Source organism: Patagioenas fasciata, chromosome 3 (assembly GCF_037038585.1).
Source record: "Patagioenas fasciata isolate bPatFas1 chromosome 3, bPatFas1.hap1, whole genome shotgun sequence".
Classification (NCBI taxonomy): Eukaryota; Metazoa; Chordata; class Aves; order Columbiformes; family Columbidae; genus Patagioenas; species Patagioenas fasciata.
This window is the reverse complement of record NC_092522.1, coordinates 6,387,824-6,404,690: the sequence shown is the minus strand read 5'-3', so window position 1 is coordinate 6,404,690 and position 16,867 is coordinate 6,387,824. Positions and strand designations below refer to the sequence as shown.

The 16,867-nt window shown below is 37.4% G+C and overlaps 1 protein-coding gene across 7 annotated transcripts in view; it reads left to right on the top strand.

The window, feature by feature from the left end:
- The window catches only part of TASP1 (taspase 1), a 79,206-nt gene that overhangs the window by 45,229 nt on the left and 17,110 nt on the right, over positions 1–16,867 (top strand). For all 7 annotated transcript variants that reach the window (XR_011738090.1, XM_065835121.2, XM_071805683.1 and 4 more), the window contains one exon: positions 11,201–11,311. Coding sequence is in view for 6 of the 7 variants with exons in the window: in XM_065835121.2 (XP_065691193.1) it covers positions 11,201–11,311 (111 nt within the window). In the remaining variant the exon portion in view is untranslated. The remainder of the gene's footprint in view (positions 1–11,200; positions 11,312–16,867) is intronic.

Sequence of the window (16,867 nt, the reverse complement as noted above, 5' to 3'; positions counted from 1 at the left end):
CCAAGTTGTTTCTCAAATATTTTTGGCCGTTTTTATCCTGATTTTATATTGAATGTGCCAAAGGTGGTGGTTCTGAACTTGTTTGGGCATGACTTCAACTTTTCGAACAGTATTTTCTTACCTCTAACAACGCCTTGGCCTTGTTGTTTAGCCACACTGTCCTTGATTTTATTTTTTTTGGCTTTTCAAAAGTTACTTCATGGTTTATAAAACACAGGATATTGTAAAACTCATATTTTATGGATATAGTTTAACAGGAGGTGGAACAACTGAAATCAAAAGATGAAGACTTTCTGAAGACAGAATGGGGGAGATGGTGGAACTTAGAAACGACGGAAAATAAGGGGCCTTTTATTCAAGGTTTATTCTGTAATCTCAGAGTAAAACAAGTCAAATCTTTCTGATTTTTTACAATTTATATTTGGAGACATTTCAACATATGAACTCTGAATTTTATAGAGATATGTATAAATATAAAAAAAAAAAATATATATATATATATATATATGGACACTGGAGGAATTCTGTGTGTATCTCAAAACCAGTACTAAAATTCAAGAAATTCAGAGAATGTTGCAGGCATAGCTGAGATACCTGGGCAGCCCTAACAGTGACACATAGCAATGTTCATGTAGGCACCGTTCCATGCAAGAATGCTGACAGGGATAGAGTGAAAGCTTGTTCATGAGATGAGCATGGCCAGTGGCCTTTATGTGGTACAAATGTAAGAAACAGCTAAACTGGCTTTTGGAGAAACAACAGAAGACAAATCTTGAGACTTTAAAACCTTGTGTACACCCCCACCACCTCCCCTCCCCCCCCCAAAAAAGAGGCCAAAACCACACTCCTAAGGCCACTTGGAACTCTAGTGAATGTTTTTTGTTGGTATATGAATGTAAACATAGGAAGATGGGTATTATTTGGAGCAAAAACATTTGTCAACAAACCCTGACCACAGGAGAAACAATAGTCCATTCTTCGGCTGTACTTGAAGAAAACATTTCCTTTTTTTTCCTGAACATAATAGGAATCAAAGACTTTGTGTATATTCCTCTCATTCAAAATAATATCAAGTGTGACATGGAATCTCTTCTCCAGTTGGGCTGTCCATGGTGATTGTGAATATTCCTCTACTAACTGTGCCAGAAATAATACTACTGGGGCAAGAGGCAGGCTGTGCTTTTCCTCAGAGATAAGTTGAAAAGTAATAATTCTCTTTGAATATACAGAACCTTAAATATATAAAGGTAAATATAAAATTTACGGAAACTGTTGATGCCGGAGCCTTTGAAAATGCAACTATAAGTGGAATTTTTGAGTGGAAATGTAGAGACTGAGAATAAAGTTTCATTCCCTTTTTTACAGCTTTACAACAGTAGGCAGTAGAAAACATATTTACCCATTCTTCAAGAATGCGTGATGTGCTTTGTGTATGTGTGTCAGCCATTGAAACCCGCAAACCTTTTAATGTTGCATTTCTGAAGATGCACAGAAGGTCTTGCATTACTTAAATGTAGAAATTCTGTACCACAAAGCTGCAGAGTCTCCAGCTTTTACTCTCTCTGAGGAAAATATTTGATATAGGAAAGGTACAGTGATGTGATGTCCTAGGGAGAGTTTAAATTGGGTGTATAATCCTAAAGAAAAAGGAGTAGAATCTTTCAATTTATTGAGTTCTGTCAGAAAAATTAAGCATGTTAACAAATATAATTGGACTTGAGGACTGAGCCTGAACTGGTGTTTTGTTGAGAAAACAACAGAGATATCTGGTTTCTGGACCCAAAGTGAGGTGTAGGTGAGGATTCAGCCTAAGAGAAGCTATTCAATGATGTCTTGCTCTGCTCCCCTGCCCAGAGTCTGTTACTGACTGAATGAAAATCAGGTACAGGTAACAGCCATGTTTTAATGAAGGCAGATAGAGACTGTACGTATTCTGTGCAAATAAGCAGCATGTGCCTGACTCCCTTAACGATTTCTTGTACCGGTGGATTCACCAAGATCCTAAGGGAATGACTCTTAAGATCTCTGGTCAAGAGCAGCGGCCTCTCTTCTCATAAAGACATTTTAGGGATTACATCAAAATACTTTAAAAGCTGTGTTTTTTATACATGCATATGTGTGATGCACCATTTTGTGAAGTGAAAAATAACACATTTTGTATTGTGAAAAATCACAGAATTGTTTAGCTTGGAAAGAACCTCTGGAGATCATCAAGTCCAGCCCCCTGCTTAAAGAGGGTTCTCTTGTTTTTTTTAAACCCTTATTGATAAGGAAATAAGTATGTTCATTCTTCTGCTCCCTGCCTTTTCCCATTCAAACTTTTACTTGTTCATATCTGTTCTCCTTCCCAGTCCATTGTGTACCTCATGGATGCTTTTGCTGGCAAAATGGAACAGGAACATTTCCCTCTCTCCTTATGGAAGCCAATGAACCATAGGTTCTGAGTTAAACTCATTTTCGACAGGAGCCACAGTGATATGCAAATCTGTGGAGTAAATATTTTTTAGGGAAGGTTTAACACCAATAAATTGGCTTATGATGTAGGGCTTTGGCTTTGTCATCTCCATGTGTTGAGGGCTGGGATCCAGTGACTGCCGATAGCTGGGCTGGTGCTGTTTGTCTGTCTGGCCTTCGTCCCTCGGAGTCCGTGCTCCAAACGACCGGAGGAATTTCACATGCAAATCTTGTATCCTGTATAGATCGTCTGAGCTGTACTATGTGAGATACATGGTATGGTGCAGTTTGTCTTTGTAGAAATCTGTGTTATCTCTCAAGATCAGTCTGATCCTGTAAGATTTGGGGAATAATAGGTAATTTTAATGCATCACAGATGAAGCAGCTGCATATGGAGAAGAGTTATGTCATTGTTACAGTGAGCCAAACCACCACCATGAGGCTGTACGGAGAGAGAGGAAGCACCAGGCAGAGATGATTTGTGGGAACGGTAGCGTGAAGAAGTGCACACGGAACCGCAGTGTTCAAAGCAGAGGGGTTTATCCACAAAATAATCAGAGTGGTGGTTTGAATGGCCTTCAGGAGGGTTGTTTTGAAGCAAAACGGGATGGATGCAACGGGATGGACTTATAATAATATATTGTAAGCATGAAGTGGCAGGGGCTTCTCCTGCAGAAGACCTGCTGCTGTGGATCAGGGTGTTCATTAGTGGGGGCAGCAGCTGGCCATGCAGCACTGTCTCGTCCTTCCAACGCTCTTAGTCCTGTTCCTGTTTGCCATGTCTTGCCCAAATGCTTTGAAACAGGTGCAAGGATATCAAGCGAAATGGAGACAGTGGCAAACTTAACTCTGCTTTTAAACATTTTTCTGTGATTGGGAGAAAATAATTATATACACGTAGTTAGCTTATATATTAAGCTTCTATCTTCCTTTCCTGTAAATCTGAAATGACAGAAGTGATGTAGTTTGGAAAGGTGTAGTATTTTTAGGAAGAACTCAATAGCAACAAAGCTTCTGATGAAAGCTGAGGCAAAAGAGAGTTTGCTTTTTCCTTTTCAGTTTAACTGAAATTAATCTTTCAAAATATATTTAATGTAAAGGAGAATGTAAAATGCATATCCTCTGTCATGGAACTACATTTTTTCATCATTCTAACCTTTCTTGGAGGTATATCTGAAATTCTTCTTGTTTGTGATAATTGAAGCAAATAGCTGGTTTTAATAGTCAAAGTTATCTAGCATTTCCCACTATTTAGAAGTGAAGGATTCATACGTTCGGCATATTTTAACTTTTTTTTTCTTATCTGTTAAATTGTAGAAAAGCTGTATGAGTTGTTCTTCAGAGTGATTTTAGTTTATTTGCCCATATTAAAAACTTACAGAAAGTATTTTCTCACCTTTCCTTAGAGAAGATACTTTAAGACATAGTTTGCTCGGATGCTGAATTTGTCTTTGTTATCTTTGAAACCTACCCAAACTTACTGAAGCTACAGCCTTTTGAAAAATTGCAATTCGCATATTCTTAGTGGGTGTTTGTTAGTTTAGAAGTTTGATCATCTAAGAATTTTCTGTCTGCAGCAAGAATGTGCTCCATTGATCCCTCCAGGATCGATGCTCTAGGAATTGGACTGGACTTTGTTTGCAGGTGTTTTTCCTGGCACCAGGTCAATAAGATGGAGCAGCTGACAGGAGTATAGAAAGAAAAGATTCGTGCAACTTTAATTTAGTACTGTAGTGCATTTATGCTAGTCTGCAGCATTATATGCAGAATTGGACTTTAAATTTTTATTTTAATTTTAATATGTAACTAACTGTATCAATATCTTGCCAGCCAAATCTTTTGATTGTGCTGTATTTTGTTTTTTAAAATCATTGGCTTGCAAGTTTTCAGTCAGCTCTTTCTAGAGATGCTGGTAATGACAACCAGAGCGTACTAAAACACAGGTTTCACTGTGTTTCCATTAGGCATAACTAGAAGTTATTCAGGAAATAAAGCAGAAATAGTAATTTTTTAACTTGTTTACTGACATTTCTTTTATAGGCACTACTATTTAACTGAAAATTATATCAAAGTTGAAACAACTTAACAGGACCAGGTTCAGACTCTGGAATAGATAATAAAACACAGATAACCTGTAACTTCTGCCTTTAGCTTCTGAAAAGAGAAGAGTCATACTTTGGCAGGGGAGTAAACTAGATTAATTTTTCCATTCTCAAATGAATGTGAGTAATGCAAGTTTCCATTTTGTACTCCTTTAAAACAAGTTCCAACACTTTGTCTCGAGGTACCGTATGTTTCAATAGCTCGACTGGCTCCAGCAGCTTGTCAAAGCTCCATAAGCTCTCTGCTTATGGCTCGCAGAAAGCAAGCTAGATTTTCATTTCTCCTTCCATTCAACAGGAGTCTCTTTCATGTCTGAAAATTGAAAACGCGTGTTTTTCAGTGTGGTGCATGGATGTGTGTGTGCCCTCTGGCACACCTGTTTCTAATTTCCTGACTTGAAAGCATCTCCCATCAAAAGAGGCAGAAAAACAATTTCTTTCTGACACACTGCTCGGAGGCCCTGGCTTTGCAGAAGGCCTCCCTTTCACTTGCCATCTTGGTTCCATTGGTAGAACATTACGAGACGCAGAGCATGCATTGTATAAGATGTCCAGCTTATATTGTGCTGTGTTCTTTCCCCTCTTGTGGTTATTTCAAGCATTAGAAATAGAAAAAGAGAAGTCACTGTGCTGACGAAAAGAAACAGTAATTTAATCCTTAGTTTCTTGCGTGAAGCTCAAATTAAGGACTAAAGTCTATAGCAAGTTAAGGTTTGTATAACCTATGAATTAAGTAGACTATTAGTTACTGTTTGGTACAGAAGTCTGGGTTAAAATTTAAATATTATAGCACAGGTTTCTTGCCTTTTCTTCCAAATAGTATGTAGTGTAAAATAGTATCTAATGTAATAGCTGGAAACCGAAGATGTTAACAATCTAACAAAACAAAAACCCCAAACCAACTGTTAACTTGGTTGTTGCAGAATTCTTGTGTAGGCTAACTAGTAAATTACTACACAATAGAACTGTGAACTATTAAGGATCAATTTGGTAGGAAAAATACAAAATGTTAAGCTCTAACTTTCATGTCACTGACTTGCCTGGTTTCCTAGTTCAGCAGCTGACACTTTCCCAAAGAGCATCTGGATTGTCTCTGTAGCTGCTATGCTGCACTATGTACCTATGTGTGCTGCTGAATTTCATTGATTTAATTTACTGACAAGCTAAATGGAACAAAACATTCAAAAATAGAGCTTAAAAACCACTATATGCACACAGCTAAGCAGTAAGTGGAATGTGAAGACTGGGCCTGGCTCTACAGCGTAATGGCTGGTGGCTTGTGGGCCTGTAAAGCTTGCCTTTGCTGGGCTTTGGTCAGTGCTAATATGATCAAGTATATGCAGCAAACACTAAAATTGTGTAACTTTATGGACTATAACAAAAAAAAAAAAAAATCTTTAAATGGGTCAGTGGGATGTACAGTTCATATTTATGCCTGCTAAGGTATACAGCCCTGATACATTTCTCATCTTGTACATATATTGATATTTAGGTACTGAAGAGTTGCTTTCTAGATTATCTGCCCACTACTAGAATTGTGAATGACAGTAGAAAAATCACTGTTTGTCAGGATAGTAACAGGTTTCCATGATCAGTTCCTATCTCTTATGTATCTCACTTTAAAGCACTGTACGAAGTAACAGGTACTTGTCATTTTCCTGATCTGATTGACAGCAATATCTGGAGCATGGAGTGCAGGAATGACCATCTTACTGTGCTTAAAGCTCAAAAAAACCCCAAAACCTGTTGGGGGCTTTTGCTTTTCTCTGCTATTTTTGGCTTAAATAGTAACTTGGGAGCTATTGATACATATATAACTGCTAAGTTATAATGGGATAAGAGAAGAAAAAGAGACTATGAAAAAAAAAAAGCTGTAGATTCCCAGATTGTTCTTGTGGGAATCTTGCAGGAATCAATGAAGTGTGTCTGAATAGAAGTGCTTATTATTATGCCCAGAAATTAATTACAGATTTAAATACCTACAGAATAGGGAAGTCATATTCCAACTGTTGGTCAGCTTTGCACTTTGAGAGAAACACTGCAGTAGAAGCTGTAGTGTGGTGTGATCCAAGAAGATGCATGTCTCTGATAATCAGTTCTGTATGATCATCAGGGGTTTTCTGTTTGATCTCCAAGTTCTCGGGCAGGGTCAGAAGCTTCTGGTTGAAGATAGGGATTTTTTTGGGTGAGTTTTGGTTGGTTGGTTGTTGTTGCGTTTGTTGTTTTTATGTGTGGGCTTTTTGTGTGTGTGTTGTTTCTTTCTTTTATTCTGCTTCTTGCTAAGTGTGTTGGTTTAAGTGTAAAATAAATGTATTATGACTGTCGAGCCTTATCCTTCTTTGCTTCCCTTGTCATAGGAGCCTGTTGCTGCCATGGACCTCTGGAGCCTTTAGGAATCTGTTCTTTTAAACTTCTTTCCCTTAATCTAGGAGGCTAGAAACTTGCATCAAAATATTTGTCTTTGCATATACGTATGTATTTATTTCTGTGTCAAACCAGACTACACATTTTCTGTAGAAACATTGCTTATTTCACCAGTAGTGATCCTAGAGAAGAGCAACTAATTGTACTTACTTCTGCAAGCATGGACTGCAGTAGTTTGTCAGCAGATGGGTTATGAGTATGCAACATGTTTGCACAATATTAGAGAAAGCATTTTCTTACTGTGTTAAAGTTATTTCAGTAAAATGCACTAACTGAACCCAGTACATTTTTCCAGACAGTCGTCTCCATTTGAGTCGCTTTTGTCTGAAGACTTACGGAAGCTTTGGTCTGTCACTGCAAAATGTTTGTCTTTGAGGTGTAATGAGCTTCAGGTTACTGAAGAAGTTGTCTTACCTGGGAAAGGATAATCAAATGATTTAAACTCTGCTTACAGGAAAGTTTCTGAAACAAGTGCATTTGAGACTTCAATGTAGAATTGAAAAATTCTTCTTAGGAGTCCCTGTTGGTTTGGTTTCAGTATTATTAGGCGACAAACAGCATAGTATAACAATGCATACAGTTAAATGCATATAATGTGAGATAGTTAAACAAATGAACTAGATCTACGTTTTCAACAGCTTATGTGCATGATTTGGAAATGTGTTGAGGTAGTTTCAACTGTAGTTGCTGTCTCAAGTCATGTTAATAAAAGTTTTGCAGCAGTTGGCTAATGCTCGTGGTTACGTTACAAGTGAATGGAACTATAAGTTTGAACCCGCAACTTTATATTGTAAGTTATAAATTAGGTTTTGATTACTGTAATTCTATAAACATTTATTTTGTGTCTAGCCATAGTATAATCTACAGTGTTTCCCAGTTTGAAACTATAAAGACATATAGGTCTGCTAAACCTGCAAGACAGTTCACACTGTATTTGGTTCTAACGTGAAATGATAGGAAGGGCAGATCTATTGGAATAATTAGGGTAGTTATTTTTCTCAGCCTTTATCTGGTCAAAGTATGTGAAACACTGCTTAGTTCTTTTCTTGTTCAAAAATAGATGCTCCTACATCAAGAACTGCAGTAACAAATTTTTCTTTTCAAGATGGGGGGATTATTTTCCTTAGTTATCTGTCCCTGCAGATTGTTGGCATGTGATGTGTTGAAAGATTTTTACATACACTGCCAGCAGCAGTCTGTAAGTTTGCTGCCTTATAGGTTGACATAAATATGACAAAAAGAAATGACTTTGTCTGTGGGGATGTAGAGATGTGTGATGTGTTAGTAGAATTGCAAGGCTGCTTTCCTTGTGGTTGATCCTGGATCACATCAGTGGGCTGCAGCTGTTCTTAACCCATATTAAGCTTTCTCTCTCTCTCTTTTTTTGTAGCAGACTTGATGTTATGGGAACTCTTCAATAAAATAATTCTCCTAGGGGAAAATAACATTATACATCATGCTAAAAAATGGCTATTGTCTTTTTGATGCTAATTTAGGAATTACTTAAAAATTGTGAAGTAGTAACATCTGTTTTTATTACTAGATGCATAGGAGATGCATAAGCTCACTCTGATTTTTGTCTCATTTGCTTGATTCACATTTTAAGTCCCGTGCTTCTTACCTCATATAGGGTATAAATGTTATATTGAAAGCTGTTAACAGATTCTTTTCAAGAGAAAAAAAAATCAACTTGGTAAGTGTTTGCTGGAACATATGCTTATTTGGTTTGATTCTTCACAGCAAAACTCCATAAGGAATACATTTTCTTAGTTTAAAACAAAGTGATAGCCATGTTATGGTCTATGGGTAAAATGCATTTTGCAGTTTTTGCATATTCTTTATACATTATCTTGAATTTAGATAACTCTCAATTCTATTGTGGTCGAAAGCATGGAAGTAATGAGGCAACGAACAGATAGATCCTCCTTGAAGCAGCTGTTGAGCTGTGAGCCTCTTGAAGATAATATCCTAACCAGGACACTGCTCTCAATAACTTGAGAGCTTGACAGTTTCAATAAACACACTTCTTGCTTGTGCTCTCAAAAACTGTCTCCTTTTGCTGTGCATTTGTCGAAGTATTTCAGCTCCTTCATTTTCAACTATTACAGAAGTTTCTTTTCCTTGGGTTTCCATGCTCCAAATTCATAACTGCTTTTTACTCAATCTGTTTGCTATACAGAGAATTTTTTGCCTCTCTGTTGTGCCAGTTACATGTTGATTCAACACCAAAGTACCTCACTTCGAACAATCCAGTTTAACTGAATCGTATCAATCAGGAAACACTGCCTGGAATACATAACTCAAGACTAATGTGTAATTTTGGTGATTGAAGATACCAAGATTACAGGACACGTGTACACAGTTTTTCTGCAGTCTGTTCCCTGGCGTTATTCTCTGACATCTAACACATACATAATGCTCCACAGGGGTTTTTTGCAGTTTGTTTAATGTTGGAAATGAGGGGTGAAGTGTTTTTTTTTTTATCTAATAGCAGTCTTTGAAAAACAGTGTTTGTGGACTCACTTTGCCTTTTAGGGGAAGGATGTAATTCTGTGACAAGTAAGCAGAGAGATTCTTGGTTGCCATGTTAATTAGGGCGAAAAAGTGGTGGCGAGAACAAGAAGCTGCTCTGTGAGATGTTGTGCCCAAACCTAAACTCAGCACATTGGGAAGCAGAGCGATGAGACGCTCAGCAGGCTGCGCTGGAGCCAATTTGGGTTGGGTTTATTTATTAGTTCGTTCTTTCTGCCAGATCTAGGCTGGCTGCAGCCAGAGTCACTCAGTTCTCTCTGTTCCGACCTTGTTAGTGCTTCCAGTGAAGTGAATGTTGGCCATGGAGGCTGAGCTGCCTTTGGCTGAAACCAGCTTAGATCTGATGTCTTATACCAGCTCCAGCTCTCAGCCATGTGAAAGCAGCTGTTAATAGATGGTTTCCAACCAGAAATTGTCTTTGGAAGCTACACAGGTGTGTTTATTTGTGTAGTTCTGCACCTGAGCTTATAAGCATAATAGCTGGATTATAGCTGATTTTTGTATGGAAGCCAGCACAGTGCTTGCATGTTGTCATGGTTAATGAGAAATTTGCTAGAAATACATATCGATAATCAGGAAGTGATTTGACCTCTTTCTATATATATTCTGGTGTCTAATGCAGTTTTAGACCCTGATATATGTCTGATCAAACTGTAGTCACTTAGATAATTAAAATAATTGTCAGATGATTTAGATCATTAAAATCAGCTGTTGAATTGGTTAGCTGTGGTTTTCCTTTTTTTCTAACTGGATAACACATTTCAGCTTAACTGGTGCTTGGTTAGACCTCTTCTAGCTGCTTCATGTGCTTCCTCGCCATTGAGGAAAAACATCAACAGATGGGAGGCATAGTAGTATGATGACTTTTATATATATATGTATATATATATAGGTATCACCAATGTGTTTTCCTGTCCAAGAAAACTTTGACATTAAATATGCACTATATCATTTGACCACAGCTGTACATCCTAAATCACGTTACAGCAATAGATTGTGGGAGAAAAAGTTCCTACAGAGCAAAAGTAGCACTAACAGTTTTGGGGTATACTTACAGAAAGCACAGAGGCAATAAGTGGTTGTTTGCTGGAGCTTTGTTGTTTCTTAAAGACAAACCTTTAGAAATTATAAGAATTATTATTAGGAGTCCAATGAGCAACCACCCTTTCAAAAAGCATAGATGAATTCATGTGTTCTTTGTTGACAAAAGGTTAAATCAGATGGACTGAATAGAAGATTGTGTCATGCAAAGGAGTTACTGTGGCATTCATTAATAATGTTCTTGGCTTTAAGAGAGTTGCATCCAAGATCATTCCTGTGAGAATGATTAGTAAGTGGATTATTTGGGAGAGAATTGCAGGATCTGGATTAAGATGATGAGTCAGAACAGTCTTGGAGTTCCTTCTCACTCTTTCTGTTCCTTCTTTCTGTACTTAACCTTTTTTGGTTTATGACTTTGTGCAGGAAAGTTGTGAGGGAAAAACTGCTGACATCTTGAATTTTCATGTGACCCAGTGTCACAATCTTTAAAAAATAAAAATTTTAAAAATACGACAGAAACCTGTCGTGTCTTTTCCCTTCTTCCCCCGCCGCTTCCCCACTTTACCTGTGGGGATGTAAAATAATGACAGAGTTTCTTCACAGTGATATCTATATTTTGACTATTCCAAATCTTAATATTTCTTTAGGTTGTGGAGAGCACCTTGTCCGAACCATACTGGCCAGAGAATGTTCATGTGCTTTGCAAACGGAAGATGCCCACCAAGCTCTCCTAGAGACTATGCAAAACAAGTTTATTGGTAAGTATATGGTGCTAGTTGCCTAAGCATTGTGTAACATCATTTAAAGTGCAATTAACCCTATTAAATAAAGGTAAGAGACTTCTTTTTGTGATTTCTGTCGTAGCCTTATGTTGCAGTTGGCTTCAAAGTTAGTGTCGTGTTACATCTAAAAATGTTAAATCAAACTACAGAAGAATATTTTAGGAAATCTAGCAGAAAATCCTTGGAAATATCTCAATTGTTATGTGAGTCATAGACTACCCAGAGATGTTTGAAGAAATAATTTCCTGCCTGAATCACTGGCTCTGGTGTACAATTGCATCTTTTTCAAGGTGGTGATTTAGGAGTATTAATAAAAATCATTAATCATGTTAACCCTTTTAAATATAATAGACCTCAAAACCACTGCGTGTTTTTAATTAACTGCTTTGGACAGACAGATTCTGGTTTGCTATTTACATGATGAAATTCATTTATTGAAAAAATGAAGTAGACTTCATTCAAGACTATTGTTAAGTTAGACGTTTAGAATCCACAGACAATTTTAGCCTTAAAAATTTATTGTGAGCAACGTAACACTTACTGTACACTGTGTTACAAGAGTTCATTTTTATGGTGTTTTAATTAGAACTGAGTGAGGAAGATACACATTTCTTTTTGGGACCCAGGAACTGTTGCCCTTGGTCCTGGCAAGCAATGTGTTGCCATTTCTTTATTTGTGTTTAGAATGTTGAATCTCTATTAAACTCTGCTTCTGACAACATTACATTTGACTGTTTGAGGGGAAGTCAAGTCACCTTCACACTGGAAGACTGCACTTGATAATCTGCTGCTGTATTGCACCCATTTCTAGGTGCTGTAAGAATGGAGAACAAAGTAATCCCGGTGTGTTCCCCAAAGAGATTATCATGCAAGAAGCACAGATATAACTTTTTGTATTTAATCAGTGGTTCCAGTGCATAGTGGCACAAAATTAGGGATTTATTTACCCAAGAGAAACCTTTAGGAAGGATGCTTGTGATATTATAGCTTCACTAATTTGTAACACTACTCTGTTGTGTGGAAGTGACCTAACTTCAGTCAAGTCAGATCTTTATTCCACACTCTTAGCATTTCTTCTGCTGTTTGTGGTAGGAGTACTAGAAGCAAGCACAAATTGTACATATCCTCATGCAATTTCATGTTAGCGCATGTACAAACACAAAATGGAAAGCTACTGCCAAAGTAATTCATAAAAACTGCCTGATAAAAGTCCAAAAATTCAGAAACTTTTTAGTTGAGGTACCTCCTTTAAGATGCTTTGAGTTTCCTGGGTTTTCTTTTTGGTAACTATTGCTGTTTGGCTCAAATATATTTTGCCATCAGTTGGCATAGCAAATGCTTTTATTTTAAATGTCAGCTGACTGTCAAATTACATATCTATATTGAATTCTTCACAGAAAATGTGTAAACGTTTATGTTGGACTCAAGAACATATTGAATGTTGCTAAGGTTTTTGTTTTACCTATAACTATCAATTGCAGAGAAAGAGAAGCTGCAGAGACTGAGATACCAGACTAAGAGTGTGACGTCATTGCCTTGGGAAAACACACTAAAACCAACAGAACAAGGGAAAGTGAAAAGAATTATAGTACCAAATTAATAATTTTCATGACAGGAAAATTTGAAAAAAAAAGTGCTTTAAAATTCCTTTTTAAAGATTCATGTTCTAATTAGTTTTTGTTGCCTAACAGCAGGTATGTGTATTATCTTAGTTGTGCTATCAGAAAGTGCTGGCGTGTAAAACAACAAAGATACAACCACCTTTTTAGTGTAGGTGAAATGTTTGGATTCCATGTTTTGATGAGAAAGCATGAAATCTAGTTTGCTCTCATGAAGACTGATTGAGGGAAACCTCAAAATCCAGATACATCTTGCTGTTCACATGTCACATAGTATGAAGTTTGTAGCCAGTAGTGTAATTTTGGGGGATCTTCGAATCATAGAATCATTTTGGTTGGAAGAGACCCTCAGGATCATTGAGTCCAACCATAACCTAACTCTGGCACTAAACCATGTCCCTAAGAACCTCGTCTAAATGCCTTTTAAACCCCTCCAGGGATGGTGACTCCACCACTTCCCTGGGCAGCCTGTTCCAGTGCCTGACAACTCTTTCCATGAAGAATTTTTTCCTAATATCCAATGTGAACCTCCCCTGGTGCAACCTGAGGCCATTTCCTCTTGTCCTATCACTTGCTACTTGGGAGAAGAGACCAACATCTCGGCAATTCTGAAGATGGAACAGGAGAGTTGTCTTGCCAGTATAGTGCAACAGTTTAAAAAAGGCATTACACTTAACATTAGGCTTATACTAAATAGCTTTTTCCTCTGAATTTTCGTAGGTGCTGATGTACTAGTTGATATCTCAGGATATATGGTACGATACAGGATTTCTTACTGATATGAAACAAGAAGATAGCAAGTTGGCTATTAGCCTGTTTTAATAGCATGGCTTCTGTCCTTGCTACTCTTTCTAAAAGCTGTATTTTGTGGTCATGTCAAACTTTTGCCAGAATTATAATGGACTGAAGCCAGAAAAAAAACCCAAACAGCTTTAACAAAGCAGAGCTAGAACGTTTTGTCAGAAGTCAAAATGTGCGTTACTTTTGTTGGAGGGATGAACAGCTGCTTTTGGCAGTTGCCATCAGTTTGGTGCTTCCTGTTTACAGAACTTTCCGAGTCTCCGCAGAGCCCTGGGAATCCTTCCAGCTAGGGAATGCCTGGCTTAAACAGTGAGTGCTGTTTAAACAGCAGGTGATGAGCAAACTAATGGCAGATGTGCTTCTCTCGTCTTTTCTCAGAGCCAGCTCACTATGGATAATGCACAATTGATGGTTGAATTGGAGGTGAGAGAAATCAAATTTAGATTTTTTTGTAAATTGAGCGGGCTTGGTATCATTAGTTGAAGAGCGCTAGTGTTGGTATGCGGTTGAAGAATGATGTTCTGTAAACACAAATACCTTCCAAATAGAAGAACAGAGGATTTTGTTACTCATCATTCCTTTCAAATGTGGCCAAGTTTGCGGAATGTAGACTTAATGTTTGTGTCATCTCACTGGCGGGAAATCTGGGCTTTTATCAATGGCAATGTTATGAATTGTACTTTAAAGCTTTTTATAACGTATTAGAAAATAATGAGCTGAAAAACATAGATGGAATCTGTTATTTGTTCTTTCCTTAGCGGAAATATGTTTGTCTGTTCTTGTGTTTTCAAGTTGTGCTTCAGTTCACAAATGAGCAATGTCTGCAGAAAGGTAACAGCAGAAGGATGACACTGACCGTTTCTCTTTCGGAAATGTCGTGTCAAATACCTCTCTTAGGAGCAGGAGTTTGGGCAGTTGGGAATCACACAGTATGCTTTGTAGTGTCCTTTGTGGTTTTATAGTGGAGGAAGCGTGCTATGAGAGCATCGAGATGTCTTGTCCATGACACACAGGAAAAGATATGAGAAGAGAATGAAGTAATCCTGAAGTTTCATATAATCTATTTTATCCAATGCAAGTTTAGAATTTCACAAGTTTGTTTTTGATGGCAGACAGGATTGAATGTGAAATTATATGCGTTATCTGTACAATAAAACCAGCGGAAAAACTAATATTAATACAACATGGTGATATTACATAAGGGTTTGTCTTGGACCTGACTCTGCTTCTCCCAGAAGTATTGGGAATTTATTGGACAGCGGTATCCTCAGTTATTTAATTTCTTAAAATTTTACCTGTAAAGTTTGAAAGTACAGGTACTTTTCCTTGTACTTGCTTTAAAAATTCCAAAGAGATGTTTTAAATTACTTACTTATCATAAAATATAAAGATCTCTAGTTTCAGACTACTTGCACTTAAACATTTAACAAATAATGGTGCATGAAATTAAAAGCAGCCTTCGTTTAGTGCTTATATATTCCTCTAATGTTTGTTTAAATTGTACGCTTGAAGTTTATTGGAATATATAGCAGAAACAGTGTGGCAAACAGCTTCACTTTAAACACATTCTGTACACAAGCTGGATGAAGTCCGGTGGTGTAGGTGATCTATAGATTATTGGCCTGAAAGAATCTGGATTTCACTCACATTACAGCATGGCGAGATTTAGAGCTGCTCTCCGTTAAAACTGGGGGATGCTAAAGCACTTTGATTGATTACACCCTGTTCAGACCAAAGTTCTGAAGGCTTTGAAATCTAATGTAAACTATCAAGCTGGTGATGGTTTCTCTACTGTGGAAAAGTATGAATGTAAAACATCTGATGAACAGCTGGTTAGCACTTCGGCTGGGCAAGTGTAAACAAAACACTTCTTTTTACAGTTTAGTATTGAATCTGTGTTAGGCTGGGTCTGTTGGTAGCTACAAATGGGAGAAGAGGGTCAAAAATGAGCAACTTGATTGCTTGCCTTGGAGCAGGTGACCTTCATCATGGGAGTAGCTTAGTTTACATAGAAGAAATAAAATGTTCTTTGCTCATCACTGTAGTTCCTCCAGAGCAAGACTGAATGTTGAGGCCAGGATTTGCCTTAACACTTGGGAAATCCGTGTGCTCTGAGCCTGGACCTGGGTCTTGGTGTTCAGTTCTGCTTGTTCTTGCAGAATGTGATGGGATCAGTGAATGTGGGGCTGCTATGAAGACCTAGCTGCTTATTTTTAAGAGATGATTGCTGCAGATACAAAATATAAATAAAAGCCGCTAATGCTTTCTATATGTCAGACAGCAATAGCAGAATAGTTCAGCTTTGAAGGAGGGAGATGTGTTTCGTAAATACAGTTTTGTGACTAGGGGAGGTAAGGATTAAACCACAACTATTGAAAGATGTTGGTTTTTCCTACTTCTTCTTTCTGGTGTGACCAGACAGTGCTAACAGTATTAGTTAATGCTGGAGTTGAAGTTTTGATTTGCATCTTTTCATGCCAAATTCTTCAGTGTTACACCAATGTGACTGGGAAGGAACGATGGGTTTCATGAGACTTAAGACAGTATTAAAATCTCCAGGTTTTTGTAGTTTTGTCATTAGCAATCTATTAGATCAAAGCTTTGACTAGCAATTCTATTGTGTTACAGTATTTTTTTTTTTTGCTAGTAGGCATATTTTGTTCTATTTTTACTGAATTTTCGACTGTACAGTAAGATCTATAATTCTTTAGGGTACAGACAGAGCAAAATGCTGTAGGAGTGTGGGAGCCAGATTACTTTTTCCTTCTAATGAGAAACCACTATGACTTTAATATACATGACTGTGCTTCAGTTGCGCCTTTTCTCTTCCTGTTTAAATACTAATTAAATATAATGTTATGTGAAAAAATGCCATTACCTATACTGTTATCTTTTACAGAAGTCTGCTCTATTATTTTTTTCCTCAATGGCTTTATTTAAATGCTGTTTAGGCTTTGAAAGAGGAGAAAGGCTGCTTGTTTAAAAAAAATGAACAAAACCCCCAACAAACAAAAACCCCAAACAAAACCAACCACCAAGCAAATGGAAAACAAACAAAAAACCAACACAACAAACCAACCCGAACTATTCTGTTTGCAATGACTTTTCACCG